Genomic DNA, 25,476 nt, shown 5'->3' with positions numbered 1-25,476 from the left:
TTGCTGAGTACAAAGGGGAAGCAGCTACGTCAGTACCTCCTCTTGCGCTGAGAAACTGAGCCACCAGCCGGAGCGTTGTGTTTTTTGGATTACGTGTTGTTTGTTGTGTGTTTTCAGATTCGGAGTAGGAGCGCGGGACTGCAGCCACGGAGCCAGTTCCAGATCACAGAGCACTACCTTCCCTTCACCAACATCAGCACACCCCGTGGACACTCGGGATTTCATTGTGGACACTTTGTTTGTTTTTGTATTTTTGTTTGTCAGCCAGCTGTGTTCCCCCAATACCCTCACTGGTAAAGGGGAGGTTTATTTTAATAAACACAGACGTTTTTTTGGGAGAAATACTGTTTCAGGACTGTTATTTATACACACACCACTCGCATCCGTCACAGTCTGCCTTCCAGACTCTGACTTATTTACAATACCGTGATCCCATGGTTATCGCGATAATATGTTGTATTACGGTATTAATAATATCGTGGTATTCCGTCATACCGTGACATCCCTATATTGGATATTACTGCACTGTATGTGCTATTTTGTAAACTACCAACAGACTAAAACGTACAGTAAGAATGATTAAGGTTTTTGGATCTCATACACTCAGACTTGGGTGATTATTCTTCTTCACTGGAAAATATGGCTACCCCAAAATGCAGCTGTAAATGTAATGAAGCTGATCCAGTCTTACTTCCACTGGGTGTCACCACGTTCCTATACATGAATTAGGGGATAGCTCAGGGACATTTAGCTTGGCTGTGAATACTGGACTAAAACTTCTACTATATAAACACAATATACAGTATGGTATGGTGAAGTGAAATTTATGTCAAGAATCTATTGACACCCTGAGACATGACACAGTAATTGAACAGAAACGAATCTTTTTTTTTTAATTAAAAGTGCTAACAACATTCTGTACAGCTTGTGATCATTTCCATTAAAAGATTGAGGTCAGTTTATTATATGTTACACAATGGTAGTAAAAGGCAATTTTTAATGACCACCTATAAACATAACAGCAGTAACTTAGCAGTTCAAAAAACAAACACAAATGTGTAGTGTTGTCTATTTACCACATTTGAAAGGATTGTAAATAAATATAAGCAAGCTTATATCAAATATACCAGGAAGGGTAATTGGTACTCTAGTCTAGTGCACAGACTTGAATCCAGTATTGTATGACAGTTAAAAAGATGATATCATATTCTAAGACTTTTGCTGTTCAGTTGCACAGCTATATGTTCAGATCTATTTAAGGGGATGCATTTATAAGGCTTGAACATGAAAACATGTAAAACAAAATGTATCCATGTAAAAAAAAAACATTGACTAAGAAAGCTTCACATTTCAACAAAGCTTATTTGCATAATATATATAGCTCAGGATATTGCTGAGTGGTTTAAGTATGTACGAAGTCGTAAGTCTTGTAATGTATTCTCTGAATAATTCTGGGAGCTGGCCATTAAAGTGCTGCTGGTAAACACCCTGTTAGATGACATTTTCAAAGAGCTGCATGGATCTCATTATATTCTCATCCTGTGAAGAAGACAAACAAGAACAAAGAGATAATGGAGCCAGAAACATCTATCAGCAGTACCGATAATCATGGCATTCATTTGGCAGGACAATTTCTGCATAACAGTTTTTAACACTGAAAGGACAAAATGCCAGTATGTCTGTTGTTATTAAGTTTAGTAGCTTGCCAAGCATTTTTGTAAATCACTGTAGTATCTAAAATAGAAACTAGTAAGTTGCAAAAAACACAAGCCGACTTTCATGAATAATAAAGAATAAAGTATTTTGAATGAACCATTATAGAAAAATACTGCCTGAACATGGTGCATATACTGTATACAAATAAACAGCAGCTCATGTTGGTAATGCACTTAATCAGGGTCTCAACAGTACTCACGTTTTGGCAGCAGTCGATAAATTCATCTATGGTAACTACTCCATCCTTGTTTTTGTCCATTTTCTATAAACAACAAAAGAAAACTATTTATGCACTAGAATTACATGTAATGTAGGACATGCATAAAGCTTATATTTCAGGGGTTTTAAGAATCTAATGCTTATCCCCAATTTTCATCTCAATTTAAAATATCCCATTACATTCCCCCTCAGCAGCAATTCCTCACAACGGTTCAGGAAACTAAATTAATTTATTATTAACAGCGTTATCATTCATTTATACCAAATCACATTTTTATTTACAATAAAATTGTAAAATGTATTTATTTAAATAAAAAAGTGGTTTGGTATAATTTAATTATAACGCTATTAATAATAAACAAATCCTGCAGCATGGTCCTAATAGCAGTTGTTAAGTATTCTGTAAACATTTAGTCTAATAGTTAAAAAGTGCAATATGGGGCTCTAACAGGGGAGATCTGGACTGACTATCTGGCACGTGCGTGGTACTGCAGGAAGAGGGCAGCAGTCTCGTAGAATCCGCCTGTCAGTCATGGCGATGACACGGAGAGGTGGGGAAGAGGGTGTGTGGGCTTTCCCTCTCTCTGAGTGGCTGAGAGGCGGGCCTTGGGAGATTGCTCGGTCCATAAGAACTGCGCTTGGTTGTTCATTTGGGTGGCCGTGTTCGGGAATATACAGTGACACTGGCAGAAGACGTCAGTGTAAAACAAGGACCAGGCAAGCCCGGCTGGAGGAGACAGCCTGCCTTAAAATAATTTAAAGACTACTAAAATACATCAGTAGATGTCATCATAAGAAAATAAATTCCAACCAATATAGATAGATGGCTTACCCCTGCCCCATCCAAAAAATTAATAAAAAATTAATTTTTGTTTTAAATCTGTGCCGTCCAATGTTTACCCACACGCCAGCTAATCGTAAATCATTATTTTATATGTGAAGTTATCTAAATAAATGTACATTCTGTATGACAAAATGCACAATTTTAAATGAAGATTACAAATTATACACAAAATAGATATTTCCATTATATTTTATTTCCATTTGGCTGCTGCTCGCTGTGGTGGGAGAGCTGTCTCACTGTACGCTAGTAGTTTCCATAACAGTGAATTATGCATCAATTAATTTTTCTTCCTCTCGTTAACATGCATTTTGCTTAACGAGTTCCTCTTGTTTAGTCATTGAGACAGGAAGTGATGTATGTGACCTGCAACAATTAAGCTTTTTTAATGAGAAATGTATTCATTAACGACCTCACCGACTCAATTTCAAAGCATTAATGGATTGATTTAATTACACATTTTGTTTGAAAATCACTTGCTACTAAAGCTCTCATTACTATACCACAAGTTCGAGACAATAATACTGTTTTTTTTTAAATCCTGCCCAAATAACCTCATTAACATCACTAATAATACAAATTCAATGTTCCACAGTAGAGGAGGCTTACAAGTTTTAGGACTGTCTACAGTAGGCTAGGCTACTTATGACCTTTGCATAGTGACAATAAAGATTGATTTATTAGCCTAATCAATGCGTCGTTCGTTTACTTTTCAATACCGAGATACAATAAACATGTGGTGCTTTTTAAGAACAAGGATTTGACAAATCGAATAAACACATGCACTTTAATAAAAATGCCTGCCGTTTTCTTTAGAAACTAACACTGAATTCCCTTGTTTTTTTTTTTTGTTGATCTTCTGATAGGTTATAGGCTATATTGCCTGTCCGTTTTAAATTGGCACATTCCCGAAATCACCTCTGTGATTCCTATTCATTTGCGGTATAGTTTGTGTTGAATATTATTTTTTAATACACTACAGGCCTATATATTTATTTATTTTTTAAATTAATGACAATCCTTTGCGTTGTTCCAGCTTGCGGCATAAACCAATTTCGGTAGCTTTTGTTTTTAATGTAGACTACAGACTCCGTAGCCTCCATGTATTTTTTTCTACATGTTTACAGTTAACACGTTTGTATTATTTTGTATCAGACATAATTTCGCTTGTCTCTAGACCAGCATCAGAAAGTATGTTTAAGTAGCTTTTTATGTTATCAGATAAACTGTAGATTAGAATGTTAAGGAAAAAGACGGTATTTACTCACACACACACACTGAGACACACACACACTGAGACACACACACACACACACTGAGACACACACACACTGAGACACACACACACTGAGACACACACACACACACACACACACACTGAGACACACACACACACACACACTCACTGAGACATACACACACACACACACACACACACACACACACATGTTGTCAAAAGTTTACATACCCCAATGGAAATTTATAATTTCTAAAAATTTCTCAAACAAAACATTTTAGGAAAAATCTTTTGTAGCAAAAGTTTTGCTTTTGTGGATGAGGGAAAAAAAAAGTTACAAGAAATAAAGGTCTACAATTATTTATTTCAGCAATTTTTTTTGCAAAACTCTAAATATGCTTATGAACATTCTTACAAGAGTATAAAAAGGGTTACGCATAGGATGATTTCTGTCATTACCAATAAGTCAATACAGGAAAAAGTAAAGAGCTATCTGAAGACCTTAGGCATTTATTGTCATAAAGCTGGAGAAGGATACAAGAAAATTTCCAAGCATTTGAGTATCCCAATTTCATCTATTATTATTAGTTATTATTATTATTATTATTATTATTATTATTATTATTATTATTATCAACTGTTAACTATTATTTTATATTATCAAGAAGTGCAAGACTCATAGTACCATCACAACACTCCCTCGCTCTGGAAGAAAAAAGATTATTTCACAAAGAGCAAGTAGAAGAATTAGCACATAAGAACATAAGAAAGTTTACAAACAAGAGGAAGCCATTCGGCCCATCTTGCTTGTTTGGTTGTTAGTAGCTTATTGATCCCAGAAATTGTGAGGAAGGTTAATAATAATCCGAGATTGACTGCCAAAGATATTTAAAGTGAATTATTATTATTTGTTTACTTAGCAGACGTCTTTACCCAAGGCGACTTACAGAGACTAGGGTGTGTGAACTATGCATCAGCTGCAGAGTCACTTACAATTACGTCTCACCCGAAAGACGGAGCACAAGGAGGTTAAGTGACTTGCTCAGGGTCACACAATGAGTTAGTGGCTGAGGTGGGATTTGAACCGGGGACCTACTGGTTACAAGCCCATTTCTTTAACCACTGGACCACACAGCCAGAATTGGCTGCAAGTGGGACTGGGGTTTCCATTTCAACCATAGGTCGAGTATTGCATGGTGAAGGTCTCAATGGTCGCAGGCCAAGGAAAAAGCCACTCTTAGGAAAACGTCACAAGGACAATCGCTTAAAGTTTGTAAAAACGCATTTGAATGATGTATATGAGTTCTGGTCAAAGGTTTTGTGGAGTTATGAAACAAAAAAACGAGCTATTTGGACACGCTGATAGCTACGTTTGGAGAAAGTCTCCTGAGGCGTACAAAGAAAAGAACACTATACATACAGTACTGTCAAGCATGGAGGTGGTAATATCCTTCTATGGGGCTGTTCTTCCTCTAATGGCACAGGAAATTTAGTTCCAATACATGGTAAAATGAATTCCATAGCATACCAAAAGATATCTGAAACCCTCCGCTACAAAACCTTTTTTAAAGCGCAACTGGACATTCCGACACGACAACGATCCAAAGCACACATCAAAATCTACTTCAGAATGGTAAAATAATAAAATCAAGGTTCTGGAATGGCTTAGTCAAAGTCCCGATCTAAACCAGATTGAGAATCTTTGGTATGAGTTGAAGAAGGCTGTGCACAAGAAAAGTCCTTGGAATTTGAAAGAACTGGAACAATTTTGTGTTTAAGTCACTAAAGAATCATGCCAAAAGCTCTTTGACAAATATCCTAATCGTTTAAAAGAGGTTATTATTGCTAAAGGTGCCTTTTGGAGTTCTAAAAAAAGATGTTGAAATAAATAATTGGAGACATCTATTTCTTGTAACTTTGTTTGCTCATTCACAAAAGCAAAACTTTTGCTACAAAAGATTTTTCCTATCATTTCCTATATTTATTATACATTTCTATTGGGGTATGTAAACTTTTGACTACAACTAATTATTCATATATATATATATATATATATATATATATATATATATATATATATATATATATATATATATATATATATATATATATATATATGCGCTCAGAATACAGCTCAGAAGTAGATCTAAATGGGTGTCCAATCAGCATGAAATGATTGCTATGATGTTTTTTTGCTGTTGTTTTTTCAGCCAGTGTGTATTCCATGAATGATTGCCTTACCTGGAAGAATATCTCCACATGCTGTCTGGGGGCTTCGTCTTTGAGGGCAGGGTATGTGCATTTTCCCATCATATCATATATAGCTTTCATAATGTCCAGCATCTCCTGCAGAACAGTATATTGACAATTGGCTGTTACAGTGTAATTCAGTTTACATTTCCATAGCTAATACACAGTAATTCAGACAAAGTCCAATTTCTACCCCCAAATGGAATTTTTTAAATAAGGGTTAAACCCGATTTGACCCTGAAAATGGTGTCAAAAAGCCATCAACTGATTATGTGTGGGCACTGCACCTTTAAATACATTTTGTAAGTATGTATGCAATTTTTTTTATATTTAAGACAGTTGTCCCAGTCGTGACACTAGAGCTTTAAATCCATCTTAAATGATTTGACTTTATTGAGATACTTTCTGTTTAAACATTATTACATGCTTTAGGAAATGGCAAGGAGGCTTACTGGCAATGTACACTTCACAAAAAGCCCTTGAGTGAGTGATTAGCATTTCATTGCTACCCTGTGTTTCCTTACCTCTTTAGTTATGTAGCCATCTTTATTTATGTCGTACAAATTAAAAGCCCAATTAAGCTTCTCTTGTACCGAACCCCGCAGCAAAATTGAAAGACCCGAGACAAAATCCTACAGGGAAAAAAAAAAAAAAAAAAAGTGCAACTTTAAACAGGACTTTAATAAAAAGATTGGATATTAAGGATACTCTGCAAATCTGAACTGGACAATTGCAGAAGCAAAGTGTTCGCGTTTCAGGTCGCTGGTATAACATTTTAATTATAGTCATTATAACAGTATGCTCCAGTTCCACTGTAGATGATGTTCAATTGCTGTTTTTTCCTCTGCCTGAGCAGCTTCACCATCAGCAGTCTGTCAGCACTGGAAGGTAAATTTCAAAATGAAAATTCACAACAAGCAAGCAAGCACATTATTTACTTAGCTTGGAAGTATGCCCTGGTGAATCATATAACTTAATTTTTTGGTTGTTTCCACTGCAATAAGATATAGTATGGGTAAAAAAAAACAAATAAAAAAAAATCTCATCTTGCTCCTATGGTGATTTTTATATTCTATCTGAATTCTTGCATTTGATTTCTGTGTCTGTCTGTGGATTTAATGGGCCAATGTTTTAAAGGGTATCAGAAATAACCATTGGGGATTTACAGAATATAATGTTTAAAATTAACCACTAACTGTGTTTAGAAAATTGGCAAGGATTCCAAGTTTATTACTGTACTGTATGTAGTACTCCAGAACAAATGAACTAAACTAGTGAAAACAGTACATTTCAACTAAAGTTAACTACTATAGAAATACCTAAGTAGTGTGTAAAATAACAGTAGAAATGGAGGAGTATATCATACGAAATGTAATTATTTGGTGTCAACTGAATTATCTGTCAAGCTCTTTATAAAGTAAGTGTCATGGTTTATTACTGGAATAACAGGCAAGAGGCAGTAACAATAAATGCAGAAGGCTACAGTTTTAGAGGAAACTTTTTATTAGACAATAAAACACATATGTTTACTTGACAGAAGGATTCATAGAGGGTAGGATGTAGAATGTACCAGTTTAGTATCATTCAAAATGAAATTCTGTACACTGTTCTCTATGAGATTGACACCTCCCCCCCCCCACACTTAATAAATTCACCAAATTGTGCTAATGTTAATTTGGAGAATCTGTCTAATATCTCAGTGTGCTGTCTATCAGGCAAAAATGTATGCTTACCTCAAAACTCACAGAGCCGTTGTGATCTGTGTCAAATGCATTGAACAGAAAGTGTGCATATGTAGTCGAATCTGAAATAATACCAAAATATTTTAAAAACTTGGTAAGCACTCAATGGTTAATGATTTAATTGAATAGTTCCCATGCGTGTTTTAGCACACAGAACGCAACTTTGCAGCATTTTGTAGGATATATAAAATATTTTTCAAATATATAAATTAATTTAATTTCCTTTAATGCAAAAAAGAACACAGTTAAATTGAATTAAAATAAGTTGTTGATTAATTAACAGATGCTGAGATATAAAAATAACAACTTTAAGATAGTTCTGCTAACTATACATGGTGACACATACTGTGGTAGTGGACCGGCTGTTGTTGCCTGCAATTTGTCAGTTAGATTCCAAACTATTTAGGTTCTTTCACCAACATTATTGTACTGATTTTCATTGTATTAAACTTCACAACCAAGACTGAACTTAATGGTGTTATAAGAACAACACACATTTTGGTAGGTTTTGTGATTCCTGAACAGTTTCAAACATAATTAAATCTCTATGGTTTCAGCCCAGATGTTATACTATTAACAGCTACAACTGCAACATATGGTGCAATCTCATCACGTATAAAATAACATTGTTTCTGTCTTTTCCTTGCTGTTTTAATATGCCTATGTCATGTTATACATATGGGCAAGAAAAACAGTTAACAAAAAAAACATATTCATTTCCATTGCAATGCAACAATAAGTTATTTGTTCCTTATATTTAACATTTTAGTTTTTAGTGTGTTCTATCTAGTAGTATTTTGTTTTTGTATTCATTACCACTTGATATCTACATATTTTCGACAATGTTTGAGTCAACCAATATGCCCTATGCATTGATTTATATTCAAGATTAAAGGGTACATTTTGTTTAACTCAGCAGTGGTTTTTGGTGAAGTTGGTCCACAAACTTACCTCCCTGTGGAAAGAACTGGGAGTATATCTCTTTAAAAGTTTCTTCATTGACGATCCCACTGGGACATTCCTGAAATAAGGCAGCCATGTATTAAAATGAGAAAGTCCTCCCCCTTTTGTACAGTGTGTCCTGGTACCATTATAACCCTCATCATTGTACTACACTTTGTAGGTCTCTTGTCCAAATTATTATAAGACATAACAGGTGTTATTGTATCAAAACTCCCGGTATAGTAACGACAGCTTTACTAGCAAGTGATTTTCAAACTAATGTTTTACTAAAGTGAATCCGTTATGCTTTGAAATTGAGTCGATGAGGTCATTAAATAATGCATTTCTCGTTAAAAAGCTTAATTGTCGCAGGTCACGTAATCACTTCCTGTCTCGTCAACTAGATGAGGGGAACTCGTTAATCAAAATGCATGTTAACGAGATCTGGAAAAATCAATGAAAGCATAATTTGCTGTTATGGAAACTACTAGCAAACAGGGAGACAATTATTTTTTATTTCCATTTGGCTGCTTTTGTGTAAAATGTGTAAACTTAATTTAAAATTGTGCATTTTGTCATGCAGAATATACATTTATTTAGAACACTTTACATATAAAATGCTAATTTACGATTATCTGGTGTGTGGGTATAAAACAAGCGGCACGCATGTTAAAAAATAAATAAATAAATCAATCCCACTAGTCATTTATCACTGAGGGGGATATTTTGCCACAGCTTATTATATACAACTCTTTTAATGTGCATTTTGCAATCTTTTTTGGTTAAAAAGAAAAAAAATACCTTTTTTTCCCTTTTTTTTGGATGGGGCAGTGGGTGTGGTAGAAGCGTAGGCTGTGTATGCTTGGTTGGAATTTACTTTTGTATGTATTTTAGTATGTACAATTGTAGGCTCTAAATAAATATGTTTGAAGTGCCATTTGTATTTGTAGTTGTTAGTTATTATTAGCGGTCTACCTAAATCGCGATTTCGCGGAAATCAGGAAATTGAGGGGTCACCGCGAAATTCACCTCTTTTAGGGGTCAATGCATACCAGATAAGTACAGAGAGAGAAAAAAAGAAACCTTGTTTAAATGAACTACTGCACAATGCAAACGACGCAAACTACGTATCTTCCTTCTGTAGATAGGCTTTTTTTTAAATTCCTTTGCCGTCCTGTGTCCGTGCACTTAGGCAAAAAAAATAAATAAAAAATGTCCTTAGACAAATAACATTTACAAAGAAATACTCCAAAGTGGTTAACGTTCCTGTTTACTGTTCAAATGACAACAATGTTTTAATCAGCCTATCAGTGTGTCTGTACTGGCTTTTCTGTGACCTGTACTGTGCAGTAGGGGGTGGGACAAAGTCAGTGCTGCATTGTTTTGATTTAGGTTGCTGAAATCTCGTTTTCAGCATTGGAGGTAAAATACCAGAAATGAATGACAAAGCAAAATGGATGATCGTGTCAAGATATTTCCCAAAGAAACTGTACATGCAGATGGAGGTAATTGTTTTGCACATCTTGTAATGTGTCTTTGGAGAAAATACAATGGCAAATGGCAAAATCATAGACAAAGAAAAAAAATAGCAAATATATTAAATGATTACTTTTCACAGGTTTTTACAAAGGAGGACACGGACAACATGCCCCACATGTCGACCTGTTTCTATCCAATTTTAAATAACTTTAGCATAACAGAGCCAGAAGTGTTAAAGGGACTAGGAGCTCTTAAAATAAACAAATCCCCTGGGCTCCCAATAGTACTCAAAGAAATGAAAGAAGTTATTTACAAACCACTAACCAAGATCATGCAACCATCTCTTGACACATGGGTTGTACCGACACACTGGAAAATTGCAAACGTAATACCCATCCACAAAAAGGGAGACAAAACCGAACCAGGTAACTACAGACCAATAAGCCTGATTTCTATTATATGTAAACTTATGGAAACTATAATATGATCTAAAATGGAAAATTAACTGTATGGTAACAATATCCTGGTTTTAGGAAAGGGAGATCATGTCTAACTAACCTGTGTGATTTTTTTGAGGATGCAACATCGACCATGGATAATTGCAAAGCATACAACATGGTTTATTTAGATTTCCAGAAAGCTTTTGACAAAGTCCTGCATAAAAGATTAATTCTCAAACTGAACGCAGTAGGGATTCAAGGAAATGCATTCAGTCTTGAACAAAGAAGACTATGCGGTGATCTGATTCAAGCATTCCAAATCCTAAAAGGTATAGACAATGTCGACCCAGGGGACTTTTTTGACCTGAAAAAAGAAACAAGTACCAGGGGTCACAAATGGAGATTAGATAACGGGGCATTCAGAACAGAAATTAGGAGGCACTTTTTTACACAGAGAATTGTGAGGGTATGGAACCAACTCCCCAGTAATGTTGTTGAAGCTGACACCCTGGGATCCTTCAAGAAGCTGCTTGATGAGAATCTGGGATCAATAAGCTACTAACAACCAAGCTGAATGGCCTCCTCTCGTTTGTAAACTTTCTTATGTTCTTATGATCGCTATTTAGCTTCAGAATCACACATTAAATGAAAGGCTACTACAAAGGCTGCTGAACAGAACGTAAAATAAACAGCTTTCAGAAAACAAACGGAAAAGTCAGCAAGACAAAAGGTATTCCTGTCGGTTGTTGCCAAGTTAAATCAGTAGTACAGGTACGATCTAGCACAGCCACCTTGCTTCAATCAAACTGTTGCTTACTTTTTAAACGCAGTTAGAATTTTAGACCTGAATAGGCACGTTTTTCTGGTTTTGACTCAGTACTAATAAAATAAATTATTGGATGGGACAAATAACATGACAACAAATGTGCTGCATATATTGCCTTTATTAAAGTATGCCAGATGCCCTTGGGTAACCGAGTTTTGGGTCTGTTTCTAATCGATTTCCACATCTGTATAACCTGGCAAAGCTTTGCCTTACACGACAGACAGAGAATGTCGACAGCAACTGCTCGGGGATTTTGCATGCTTGCCTTTAACAAATGACAGCACTCTGTTTTAGTAAGGAAGCAAGTACCACTATTTCTAGGCTTTTATAGTGCTCTGAAATATTGTCAGGTCCGCAAAATGTCTGCAGTTATTAACCTACCCACGAAGAATACGTAAATTTACCACGATTTAAGTAGACCCCTAGTTATTACACATGTATACCATGTATGTAACACTTACGATAGAACTCCCTAACAAGGACACATTGCAAATCCGCAATCACCGGTAAGGAAACTTTATTGTAATAGTATGCTGTTTTCTATACCAAGATTTCATTATTTAATCTTAGGTTTTTATTTGTATAATTCAAATAAAATCCACAGTAGAGGTCAGTTGTCATATAATGCCCTATACAGATCACGTTTTTAGATCGGCATCTGGTAAATCTAAGAAATGAGCCCCTGTCCTGTACACCCTCTCTCTATAAGGGGGTACACCGGGCATCCAAAGACGTGCCCCCATGCGTTCTGTATAGGTTATAATGGGCTACACTTTGGGGTGCTGCTGCTCGTGGGGTACGGCTTGCTCACTAAAATCTTTAGTGGCTTTGCAAAGAGGGTGTTATAACCTATCTAGGCATACCTCGAGCAGTGTGGCAGCAGTGTGGAGTAGTGGTTAGGGCTCTGGACTCTTGACCGGAGGGTTGTGGGTTCAATCCCCAGTGGGGGACACTGCTGTTGTACCCTTGAGCAAGGTACTTTACCTAGATTGCTCCAGTAAAATAACACTGGAGTTATCATCATTTATGACCTTTTGAAAATCCTGCCCAGTAAGTTATGAATATTTCACAGCTTTATTGGATTTTTGAGGTCGTGCGTGAAGTGTAACATGGGAATTACAACATGCTCTTGCTAAAAGAGTACTGCTGACTCTTTGCGTTGATTCTTTTTATAACAAAAAAAAAAAATCTAGTATAAAAGTTCACTGGTAAAAAGAAAGAAAAAAAAGGGCAGTCATCCGAACAAAAACTTAATAAGGTCTCCAGAGCAGAATGAACTGAATAATTACCACAGCTGAATTACAAAACAGTTACAGTTTGGCTGAGAAACAGTCACATATAATATGCCTGTAAGATGAGTGGAATAAACAATAAGGCACACATCAACATAAGTATTTGTCCTGCCCTTAATTTGCTTCAGTAATCTATTCACAGCCCCCTATTATTGTTCAGTTAATCTTGTCTCATAGGCTGTCTTAACCTTGAAAGGTCTTGTAGGTACATCATACAGATCATTTGGGCTATAGATACAGGTTCTTTACAGCATGGTAAACCTCATGGCTTGTCGGGTTCTACAGTATATATCCTCAATACTAACAGGACTTTTTAATCTTCCTTTGAACGTCAGCCTAAATTCCCAGTTGCCTAAAGAAATCCCGACACTAATTTATACCTAAATACACATTTTAACATTATCATCACGCACAAAAACGATTTAAAATGATTAATATCCTTCCTGTAGATAACTGACCCTGTCTTTTCTTATAGAGTACAGTAATAGACAGCCTGGAGGTAGGGCATACACACAGAGAGCTTTCTTTAACCTAGTATGGAACTCACTTGGGTAGAGAAATGGTAACAGACTACCTGATTGGATTTTTTAAAACGAAAAAATAAGTTTGTTATAAATGGTGCTTTCAAGCATAAAAAGAAAATGGGTTCTGACAATAAAATTGAACTCCTAGAGAAAAATATATTAATAATTTAAAAATGTGCTAGACCTGCTGCAATATCAGATTTCCCAAGAATTATAAAAGTGTAGGGTATGCAGTAGAAAAACAAACCAAATAATACAGGAAAGTATTTCATTCTAAATACATACTGTAAGGCTATATTTGCCATGTGACTAAACAAGTCTAGTTATTTTAAAACTACAACAAATAATAAATAGTGAAAATAAGTGAACTTTAACTTGTTTTTCTCAAACTAGAAAGAGCCAATACAAATTATACTATATTATCTGAATTTTGCACCATGGGGTTATTAGAAGCATTTTAACATTATTATAAATGTTTAAAAAGTATGACCACTTAAAAAAACAGTTTTTTTTTTGTTTGTTTTGTTTAATGTTAACGACTTATCTATTTTTAGGCTATTTAATTCACGTTTCAATTAGCCTGGTCTGCCACCTAGATCCAAAGAGGGCAGGAAAAGTAACCTATAAAGAAAAAACTGACCTGGAAATAAAAAGTCTTAGGCAATGTTAAAAAAGGTGGCACAGTGGGTTAATACTCTGCATTCCCCATCTACTGGCCTGGATTCATGCCGGTCGCAGGTAAAAGGAGTTTGGTGGTGTAGAGGACTGGCTGTTGTTGCCTGCAATTTGTCAGTTAGACTGCAAACTTATTTAGGTTCTTTCACCAACATCGTTGTACTGATTTTCATTGTATTAAACTTCACAACCGAATCAATAAATGAACTTAATGGTGTTATAAGAACACAAAACCAACCACAATTTAGAAAACTTGCCAAGTTTTCTAAATCGGTTTTGCAAGTACTCACAAAAAGAGATGCCAAGTATTGAATTATCATGGAGACTGTGCTGCTCCCTCATGCCCTAAAAGGTTGGGCAGTCTTGGTATACACTCCCGCTTTTGCTATTTTATGGTAATAAATAGAGAAATCTACAGACTTCAGTCCCTGCTGCTGCCAATCTTCTAGCATCCCTCTCATTAAAATGTAGCGCTACATTTATTTAGGCATCGATTGTAGTATGGGGTATTCTCATGGGCATGAGAAATGCACTTCATACACAAAGCTCCACTGAAAGCACTTTTTAACTTGGTAGTACAGAAAATAACTTTATAACCCGATTATAACTATGTAGTTATAACTACATCCCTGAATGACCTTACATCACAATTGAATTAATGGTTCAATTGAAAGACAGCTCAACTCAGTTTTGTTACTAAAGCGCTAGTGCTGCTGGTCAACTGCTAGGTTTAATTAATACCAAGTAGACCTTCTGCCTGCAGTGCCTGCACCAGACAAGTCCCCACTGAGCTCACCACATTTTCTTTCTGAAACTGCACAGATAAAAAAAACTGTCAACGTTAATATTGCTACAAACAATTTACTGAGACTTTACCTTTTCTTTATTCGAAAACATTACATAAATTAAATACCAGATAACCCAGGGAATGAATATACTTGGTCAGCACAAAAACTACTGTTCTGCTTATATTTACTGTACTGTGTGGGAATAGATGGGTTTGTGTTTGTTTACTGGTTGTCTTAAGTTTTTGCCCGGGGGTCCTCCTCTGGTTCACTGAGAACAGCCCTCGAGAAAATGAGGTAGGCGCTGCTGGGCCTCTAAGGCTAAGGAGCTTCACTTGCCCACAGAGGGAAATGCAGTTTAGAGGTGGCAGAGATGAGGATGGGGGAGCAAAATGGGCACAGACAGAGAGACGTGCTTGAACTGGGGTTTAAATAGCGAGCTGATTAAAGGTAGGGGAGGAGCTGTTGATCCTGCCACTGAACCATCCCCATGGTAACAATAATGCTAGCCTTGAATATTCCGTCATTATCCAGGCCCAGCTACTTGGTTAATTCATATATTCTGTAGCAGTAGACAAAACTGGGGTAAACAGTAAATATTATTAAAAAATAACTAGCCTCTCCTTTTTTGTTTTTCAGCAGATCCTCGATGGAATTATAGCATTATGTTAGCACCAGCGATTAAACTGTTGTAAAGTGAGTTATTGCTAGTTTGAATGCTGTAAAGTGAACAATATTAGCCAATTGTGTTGAATTAAGTATTTGCCAAGTAACAGCAAGGTGTGGCTGATTCGATTATTGTAATTTGCAAGCCATTGTCTGAAGCACACAGCTTTTGACCTCCAGGGCATTATATATGCACTGATGCTAACCTAGTGCACCTGCACTCAGCACCAGCTCACCAAAGGGCAGGTAGTCTAAACTGTGGTAGTCCAAACGAGTACAGTCCAACGAAGACCGGCTGCACAATTTTTTAACCAAGCAACCGTGAAGGCTCCAACTCCAGACCTGGTTTGCATACATTTTCCTTTTTATTAATTAATGCTCTCACTCCTCCTGTACCTGTCGGTTTTTGCCTCGGTACCACCCTCTCCCATAGCTACTTCCTCTCCTCTACTGCTCCCTATCATGACTAACTTTAGTATACCTCTAATCCTCTCCTCTTGTTCCCCTCCTCTGGCTTGTCCCTGCTGCTGCAAATCTAACTTTTCTAACCTGATCTTTCTGCCTCTTCCCCTCCACGCTCTCACTGGTACCCTCTGGAACTGCTGCTCGGCTTCCAACAAAGACCACTATCTTTGACTTTGTCTCTCACATCTCTCTTGACTTCCTAGCTCTCACTGAAACCTGGATCTCCCCTGATAACTCTAACACTCCGGCCGCCATTTCCTGTCCTGTCCCACTCTCCTTGCCCCTCTGGACAGGGTGGGGGAACAGGACTTCTCTCTCCCTCCCTGCTCTTTTCTGCCCCCTCTGCTGTCTCCTCTCTCTCTCTGTTAGCACCTTTGAGTTTCACACTGTTGAAATCACCTCTCCTTGTCGCCTTCTCCTCATTGTTCTCTACTGCCCCTCCTGGACCCCTTACTCACTGTTTTAATAAGCTTGACTTCCTCCGCTCCTCCCTCCCCTCTCCCTCCACCCCTGTTGTTCTATTAAGTGACTTCAACAACCACCTCTCCAACCTCAACTACTCGGCTGGATTTCTCCCCTTCTTCACTCCTTCACCTTCTGATCGTTGCTCCCTGCTCCAGAGCCATAAACCCACCACGTGTGCTCTGGACCCCCTCCCCACTCACCTCTTCCAGGATGCTGCCCCTGCTCTACTCCCTTTCATTGCCTCTCTTCTCAACACCTATCTACTCTCTGGCTGTTTCCCCTCTGCCTTCAAACAGGCCTGCATCACCCCCATCTTAAAAAAAAAAAACCCTCCCTTCATCCCTCATCCCTCCAGAACTACCGTCCTGTCTCCCTTCTCCCATTCCTCTCTAAAACCCTTGAGTGAGCTGTACATCACCAGCTCTCTGCTTTCCTGTCAAAACATTCCCTGCTCGACCCCCTCCAATCCGGTTTTCGCCCAGCACACTCCACTGAAACTGCCCTTCTGTCTGTCACTAACTCCCTATTACTCTGCCACCTCCCTCTCCTCTGTCCTAATTCTCCTTGACCTCTCAGCTGCCTCTGACACAGTCTACCACTCGCTTCTCCTCTCCCTCACTGACCTTGGACTCTCTGGCACTGCTCTTGCCTGGTTTCTGTATCCTGTACTTGATTTTACCCTTAAAGTTAACCGTATTCAGGTTTTTTGTAATTACTTGAAATCGTTCTTATCCATTTATTGTACTTACTACTTGGTCCTCAATCTTTATTGTCAATCAGTCTTTATTTTATATAGCACCTTTCATAGTGGACCACTATCACATTAAATACAGGCATATTACAATGCAAATACATTAACTATAGGCATATTACATTACATACAAGTCTAGGATGTGAATTCTAGACATTGTGGATGCGTGTGTCATACAGAATCATACGAATAAGATGGAGTGAAAAACCTGAACTAGCAATTTAGACAACAGCTAATAACAGATGTCAGGCTTAAAGAGCATTGAAAGCAAGAGAGAACAAGTGGGTCTTGAGAGTTTATTTGAAGCGCGCGACTGTGGGAGCTGCACACACTAAAGCTGGGAGAGAGTTCCAGAGAGTCAGGGCCATGAAGCTAAAAGAGAGCTTTCCGAGTGTGGTGCACTTTTGCTTGGGGATAACGAGCAGGCCAGAGTCGGAGGACCTCAGCTTGCGGCAGGGACATAGCGGGTCAGCAGGTTGGAGAGATACTCTGGACCTGTGTGATGAAGGGCCTTGTAGGCAAGCAGGAGAATTTTGAAAGTAATGGAATTTACTCTTATAAGCAAATACCTTTACTTCAAGTTTAACTGCTCCTAGTCGAATTCACTCTTAAATGTAATTATTTACTGTACTCTTTTGTGAACCGGATAGCTTCGTGGTGACGGCAGACCTGGAAGAGAATGGATATCAACACCAGACTGGGGTAATTAAGGCACTGATGCACAAGTTTTATTAATAAATAAAAAGATTTAACAAAACAGAAACACTTTACAAAACAAAAAGGCACGTTGGCTAAAACAAACAGACAAAACACAAAACAAAGCGATCACTAAATCAAACAAGCATTGTGCTGGTTTAAAGCCAGCACGAGTAGCAATTGTTTATATTTGTTTCTTTAGTTCTTACTGTCTCACTCTCTTGTTCTGCCTTGTGAAGTAAGGGGTTCAGCCACAGCTGCAGGTTTTTATACATGTGACCATCTCCAAATTAGCAATAAATTAATTAATCTGGAGACGGTCACATTCTACACAAGTTTAGCATGGATGGGGAATTTTAACCCCATCGATGCTGCAAAATAACAATAACAAAAACAATACATTTAAATAATAATATGAACTAATACAAAATACACACAGGGCGGGGTGTACCCCATCACATCTTTATTTTGCTCTTATTTACATTTGCTCATTTTCTACTGATTTGATTGTATATGCTCTTATTGGTAATGTGATATTTTGTAACTGTAAGTTGCCCTGGATAAAGGCGTCTAAGAAATAAATAATAATAATAATAATAATAATAATAATAATAATAATAATAATAATAATAATAATAATAATAATAATAATAATAATAATAATAATAATAATGTTACGATGCCTGCCAGCTCTCTCAATCTTTATAGGACCAAAATGCATTAGAACACTATTAAATCAACATTCTACCAAACATTTAAAAAATTGTCATTAGTCAAAATAAAAAAAAATAAAACATGTAGGTATGCAAAGAGCAGCACGATTCAATTTTCCTAGTTAGCAAAGGGTTGGTAACTATGTCGGATCGGTTTGTCAATTAATTGAATAGATTAGGATGAAATTTCTGCGCTGCCTGTAGATACACTTAAGCAGCAAATTGAAAGTTAATTTAATTTTTCTTTGATCTACTGTGGTTTGATATCAAATTAGCTTTTATTTTCAAAACATCTAAAGACCACCATTGGAGAGACGCATGCATAATTCCAGAAGTTGCCATTTCAAGTTTAAAGCCTTATTATTGTATTATTGGCAAATAAAAACAACATTTCCTGTTGAAAATTAGCAAAAATGACACATAATTTGTATTTTTAAGACACATACTTGTATATTATTGTGGTAGACCTTTTTACTGACCTTAGATTCAATTTTAATTGTGGCACTGCTATCCTTACAGCAGCTTTTAAAATGTGCCACAATCATGATACAGATAATGCATGTTCTTTGGCACTGTATGTTGTATAAGCATTAAATAATTGCACAGCGTTATCGTAATATTTGGTATTTGGTACTTTTTAAGAGCCACTACAAGCATAGCAGCATGATCATTAAAATGCAATCCTAATGTGAGTCTTTTAAGTAGTCATTTGCAGTACTAAAAAGGCATACTTTGAAAAAGGTGTTCAGCTACAAATGTAGAGACATTGACAGGCCAAATGTAAAGTAAATGAAAATGAAAGCTAGGCTGAGGGTTACATCATTAAACAGTCCAAAATAGAATATTTCAACTTACAACTCCTTTCCTTAATCATAAGTAAATTTCAAATTCAGGAGCAAACTATGTCCAAAAAATCTGAAGATTAGCCAGTAAACCACTTTTGCTCTCAAGTTTCAGACAGAAAATTAACTGTCATTATCATTTGAGTTTAAAATAAGCACTGATCATTACTCTCAGTATTTCTCAAAATCTGTGACTTGATGATGTGCTGATTGCTTTATTTGAAGGCGGGTGACAAAACACCTTATTTATTTTCTTGTAAAATGTACTTTATTAAATATGAAACAGATACACTCCACTACATTAAGCTTAGAGTAAACTATCTTGCAGCAGTATTGCTATGCAATTGTATTTGAAATGCTTCTGTGTTTGTGTGTTCTCTCTTCCACTTTCTTGATGAAATGCAACACTTTCTACAAACTCTCCTGTCTTTTTCTGTGTTCTTACCCTTAATCTTTTTCTTTGTGTTATAATACTGCAAAATATAATACATGTTTTTAAGGTCATTAGGACATCCTCTTTCCAAAACTTATGTTTGTATAACTATGAAAAGGGTTGGGGTGTAGATCTCTCAGTTAGTTTTAATGGAAAATAAAAATATACTGATGTACAGAATATTGTTATGAAGTATAACAGGCTTTTGAAAAATCTAAAAGAGCTATTTCAATTTATAATAATGACAGCTGAAAGGTAAAAAAAATTGGGATTGACATTTGAAAATCTTATTATTCTTAGGAAGTTTCCTGGCTGTCATCCTGTTTTCTTTCATCAGTCAGTGAAAAGAAGCATTCTAGTTAGATACTGATTATTCAGACAATGTTAATTTGAAGTGAAAAACGTTTCTGTGTTCATCTTCAAGACAATAGACAGTAGCTGCCAGTATTAGTTGAATGACAAGACATATAATTATACTTCCCTTTAGCAAATCATGCAAGTTATTTGTGAAGTCAAATGTAAAATGCATTTCATAAAAAAAGGAGGAGGTGTGTGTGTGGGGGGGGGGGGGATCATTGCATTAAATGTGTTTTATGGATATTCTTTATCTTTGTGATAGCAGAAAAATATAATGTTAGTTATATCTGGCTGTTTAGCTCGTAAAAACAACTGATTTTTACAGATAATGGCATTATTCCTTTAACCAAGAAAAAAAGGAATTGTATTTTATTTAACTGACAGAATAGCAGCAAGACAGAGACTCAGGAGCCAGAAAACTGCAGTACAAACACTAAAGCACACTTTAATAAACAAAAATAACACAAAAGTACAAACAGGGCAAAATAAACGTTTAAACAAAAATACAAAAACTATTTCAGGCTGGGCAGAGCCTTCACTGAACTTTTAAAGACAATACAGGTTCACTCACCAAACTCCTCTCTCCAAATGGAGCCCTGGCAGAGAGGAATTAACCCCACTCCTGCCAACCACCACCAAACACCAATAAATATACAAGGGCAGAGCTCTCGCTCTGCCACATTAACTTTTATAGAATTTGTGTCATCTGGAGAAGAAAGAGAATTTTGAGAAGTTGGGAGAACAGTGAAAGTGTGTTACCAGATTCACTGTCAGTGATTTCATACAAGATGCCAATGGGAAGCGCTCTTCTGAACGCAAATCTGTCTTGATATTGCTGTCACAAACATAAAGAATATCCATAAAACACATTTCATGTATACCTCTGACAATCACATCTACAGTTGCATATATATATGATATACTGTAGTTTTTTACATGTAAAAGTGCCTTTTTTTGCCATTACCCCCTAAACTTTTGGAATCCCTTCAATTGGCTGCAGCATAGGGGGGAACCCCCCCCCCAGCACACAGAAATGAAATTCAATTAAAAAAAAATCTATATGAACATAATTTACATCTTTTAAGAGTAAGAAAAACATATCGGCATATTATTATTATTATTATATTATTATTATTATTATTATTATTATTATTATTATTATTATTATTATTATTATTTCTTAGCAGACGCCCTTATCCAGTGAGACTTACAATTGTTACAAGATATCACATTATTTTTACATACAATTACATTATTTTATTATTATTATTTATAATAATAATAATAATAATAATAATAATAATAATAATAATTACCCTACTGCTGACTGTTTCTCTACCTTTTCACTTCCAAATGCTGCTCCAGCCTGTATTTCCATGGTTTTATATTTCTTACTACCTGCCCACTCTGTTTTTTGCTCCTTTTTTTCGAGAAAACTGGTCCTGCAAGCTCTTCCATCATTTTTTTATGCAAAATAAGTAAAACAAGCAACAGTATATTACTTTACTTGTGGTTCGCTATAGCACTTTAACCAGAACAGAACCATTAAATTGTCGCATATTTTAAATATGTAGGCTACGGTTGAAGTTCTTAATCATAAATCACTATTACCTGCTGTATTATTGAATTGTGGTTTGTCAAACTTGTACTTTACTTGAACAAAAGTTATTGTATTTCTTGCTCTTATTGTATTACTTGTATTGTAACGCTTGAAATGTTTTTGCTTACGATTGTAAGTCGCCCTGAATAAGGGCGTCTGCTAAGAAATAAATAATAATAATAATAATAAAAAACTAAACTTTATACAACTATTCAGTTTAAAGATAAAATATGTGTTTGAAACACAGGGCTCTATACTTATGCCATTCTCCTCAAATAAGTAGTAAGCATTTTGATGATTGGGCATTTATGTATTTATTGTCTGTCCTAAAAAATTAAATAATAATAATAAATAAATAAATAAAATATACATAAACAAAGATTATACACATTATATTCATACATGTATTCATTTAATTCAGATGGAGGTATTTTTTTTAACATGCCGGGTCTCATTTTGTGTTGCTGTTAATAATCCTTGAAAGTTTTATTGTTTTCTTTACTGTAGCTATATTTGTTTCCATTATCTTTAAGGAAACTTAATTTAGGCAATATGTAATGTTTTAAATAACTTATTTTCATTAGGCCAATCTCTGTTTGTGTTAATGAAATACAGTAGGGGCTACCTGTTGATGTTTGTTGTCATGCCGATGAGGGGACGAGAGCTGGAGTGTGATTGGTTAGCGAGACAAATCTACGCCCGACGCGCACAGAAAAATAGGACAAGGTCTATTTTTGACGTCGTTGGTTTCACGCAATGTGTCCAGTGTGAATGCCTCCATAGGATGTATAGTATTCTAAAAAATGAAGTTTATGCTGGACAGTGATGCTTTGAAGCGACGCACTGTGTGAAAAGACCTTAGAGCAAGTAGGCCACAAAAGTGATTTATGTTTTCCAACCAGTAAGCAGCTTATCCTGTTCAGATGAGTTAACATTGCAATTTAATGCATGTGTTGCAAATAACAAAATACTTAAATTACGTAATTATTGGATAATTAAACATAGATGTTTTATTATTATTGCTATTAGCTTAAATATATGTTCGTAAATGCAGAAATGATGCTTGTAAATCCACCTAGCATGAGGTTAATTATGATGCCAGTGAGGATCAATTAATGGCACAATACAGATTTATGAATCGGACGAACAATATGCTGACGAGAAAATTGGTCTCTAAGGGCAAGTTATTTTGACGTCACGATGAGTGAAGTTTTCTGAAATTACATGTTCTTCCAATGTCACTCAAGTTTAATGATTTTTTTTTTTTGTCTGTTAATTTTGAACTAAATCAAAAGGTCTGCAGTACAGAGCCTTTGAACTCGGGCAGCTGTACTGTAAATACATTTTAAAATTGAATGTAAAGCCAAAACAAGAAACAGCCACACCTTTCTACTATGTTCAGCTACCATCTGTTGTTCTTTAAAATACCAATAAACAGTAATGTTCCAATTCAAATGCTCTTTAATGGGGACCATTCCCAGACAAACATCTGTTTTATTGCACATTTTTGCTGATTGAAATCTGTTAACACATCCACATAGGCAAAAATTTGAAATGAAAATATATCAGTGGTCCCACTGACTGACAGAAAATGTTCTGCAAACTCATGATGCTTTTGGTCTGCTACAGATTAGTAAATAATAATGTTTTTCAAGTAAGAACATAAGAAAGTTTACAAACGAGAGGAGGCCATTCAGCCCATCTTGCTCGTTTGGTTGTTAGTAGCTTATTGATCCCAGAATCTCATCAAGCAGCTTCTTGAAGGATCCCAGGTTGTCAGCTTCAACAACATTACTGGGGAGTTCGTTCCAGATTCCCACGATTCTCTGTGTAAAAAAGTGCCTCCTATTTTCTGTTCTAAATGCCCATTTATGTAATCTCCACTTGTGTCCCCTGGTCCTTGTTTCTTTTTCAGGTCAAAAAAGTTCCTTGGGTCGACATTGTCTATACCTTTTAGGATTTTGAATGTTTGAATCAAATCACCGCGTAGTCTTCTTTGTTCAAGACTGAATTAGATTCAATTCTTTTAGCCTGTCTGCTTACGACATGCCTTTTAAATCCGGAATAATTCTGGTTGCTCTTCTTTGCACTCTTTCTAGAGCAGCAATATCGTTTTTGTAACGAGGTGACCAGAACTGAACACACTATTCTAGGTGAGGTCTTACTAATGCATTATAAAGTTTTAACATTACTTCCCTTGATTTAAATTCAACACCCTTGATTTAAATTCAACACTTCTGTCTTTGAAAGACACATGGAATATATATCTTCCTGAGCCCAAAGAGTAAATTAAATATAACTCTTGATGGCAAGTTTCAATAACTGATTTGTGTAGGGACGATGGTACTTAGTAAGTTATTCCATTTGCACTAATAGCCCAAGACGTCCAGGTCAAAATATATCTTGAAAGTCTTCAGCCCTGCAACAATAGCAGTAAGCTAAGCAAACCACAAATGACATGTAATCTGCTGTCACTGCCATGGTATCATTAAATTACAATATATTAGCTTACTGCAATTGATTCACATGGACTGGTATGGATATCAATAGCCATTCTAGGAAAACGAGAGCATTCTCAGTCAGCCTCTGCTGCACCATGGTCCAGTGTGTCTTTCTTTGTCGGATTGTCTTTCTACATCTGATCCTTCAAATACAGCTATAGGTTCCTTGTCACGTTAGTATCTGGACAGTATCTCTGTGGTTCTCTATGTTTTACTGTTGTTCCTGCATTGTCACGATTACACTGAAATCCTGGAGCAATTACAAGAGCAATTCCATGAATACAGAACATTCCTGGACACTCAGCTTATTTATGGCTTATTTTATTTTGACTATGTGTGTGTGGCAATGTGTCCCATGCCTTGTGTGTATTTTTGTGTTTCATGTTGTATGTTGTATGGTGTGTAAATGTTGGTGTACTGTAATTGCTTCATGGGTTTAAATGGGTGTGTTTAGCACGAGTTATTTAAAATGTATAAAATTGTATTTAGGCACGGGGATTGCACTTCACTTCACATGCATTTAAAGTACTTTAATATGTGAACACAGGGTTTTCACAGATTAGTTCACCTGCTAGGATTCAAGTGAATAATTAATTGGTAATTGAATCCCAGCACAGCACATCTCATTCACTCTGGGTTGTGTGTTCGTGAGTGGAGACTGGGTGTGGAGAGGAGGTAAAAACTAAAACGTAAGAGAAGATAATTGCTACAACGTGCTGGAAGCACCAGCACTGTACTTGTTTGTCTGTTCGTCCACTCGTTTGTCTGTCTGTTTATTGTCTGTTCGTTTTGGCTACTGTGTCGTTTTATTTTATTATATATTTTATTTCGAGTTTGTTCAAACCTTCTATTTATAATAAAGCGGTGCAAGCAAGCGCCTTCATCATTTCACTTCAGTACTGTGTGTGTTTCCTTTCCTGGTTCTGACGGCACCATTCAGACAGTGTCACAGTGTGTAAATTGCTTTATAAATTGCTTTCCAACTAGACTATGAAATGCACTAATGACTTAACTGAATA

The 25,476-nt window shown here is 36.2% G+C and overlaps 1 protein-coding gene across 7 annotated transcripts in view; it reads right to left on the bottom strand.

The window, feature by feature from the left end:
- Positions 1-826: 826 nt before the first annotated feature.
- The window catches only part of kcnip4a (potassium voltage-gated channel interacting protein 4a), a 353,710-nt gene continuing 329,060 nt past the window's right edge, over positions 827-25,476 (bottom strand). For 5 of the 7 annotated variants that reach the window (XM_034034346.3, XM_034034345.3, XM_034034348.3 and 2 more), the window contains exons 3-8: positions 8,957-9,026; positions 7,997-8,067; positions 6,788-6,895; positions 6,255-6,359; positions 1,916-1,978; positions 828-1,539 (exon numbers count right to left, since the gene is read on the bottom strand). In XM_034034346.3, coding sequence (XP_033890237.1) covers positions 1,492-1,539; positions 1,916-1,978; positions 6,255-6,359; positions 6,788-6,895; positions 7,997-8,067; positions 8,957-9,026 — 465 coding nt within the window. In that variant the 3' untranslated portion in view covers positions 828-1,491. Of the gene's footprint in view, positions 1,540-1,915; positions 1,979-6,254; positions 6,360-6,787; positions 6,896-7,996; positions 8,068-8,956; positions 9,027-25,476 lie in introns of all 7 variants that reach the window. The other 2 variants (XM_059032735.1, XM_034034349.3) reach the window with 2 other exon arrangements.

The sequence above is a fragment of the Acipenser ruthenus genome, chromosome 1 (assembly GCF_902713425.1).
Source record: "Acipenser ruthenus chromosome 1, fAciRut3.2 maternal haplotype, whole genome shotgun sequence".
NCBI lineage: Eukaryota > Metazoa > Chordata > Actinopteri > Acipenseriformes > Acipenseridae > Acipenser > Acipenser ruthenus.
Note: the sequence above shows the minus strand (reverse complement) of the source record. Positions and strands in the feature narration are given on the sequence as shown.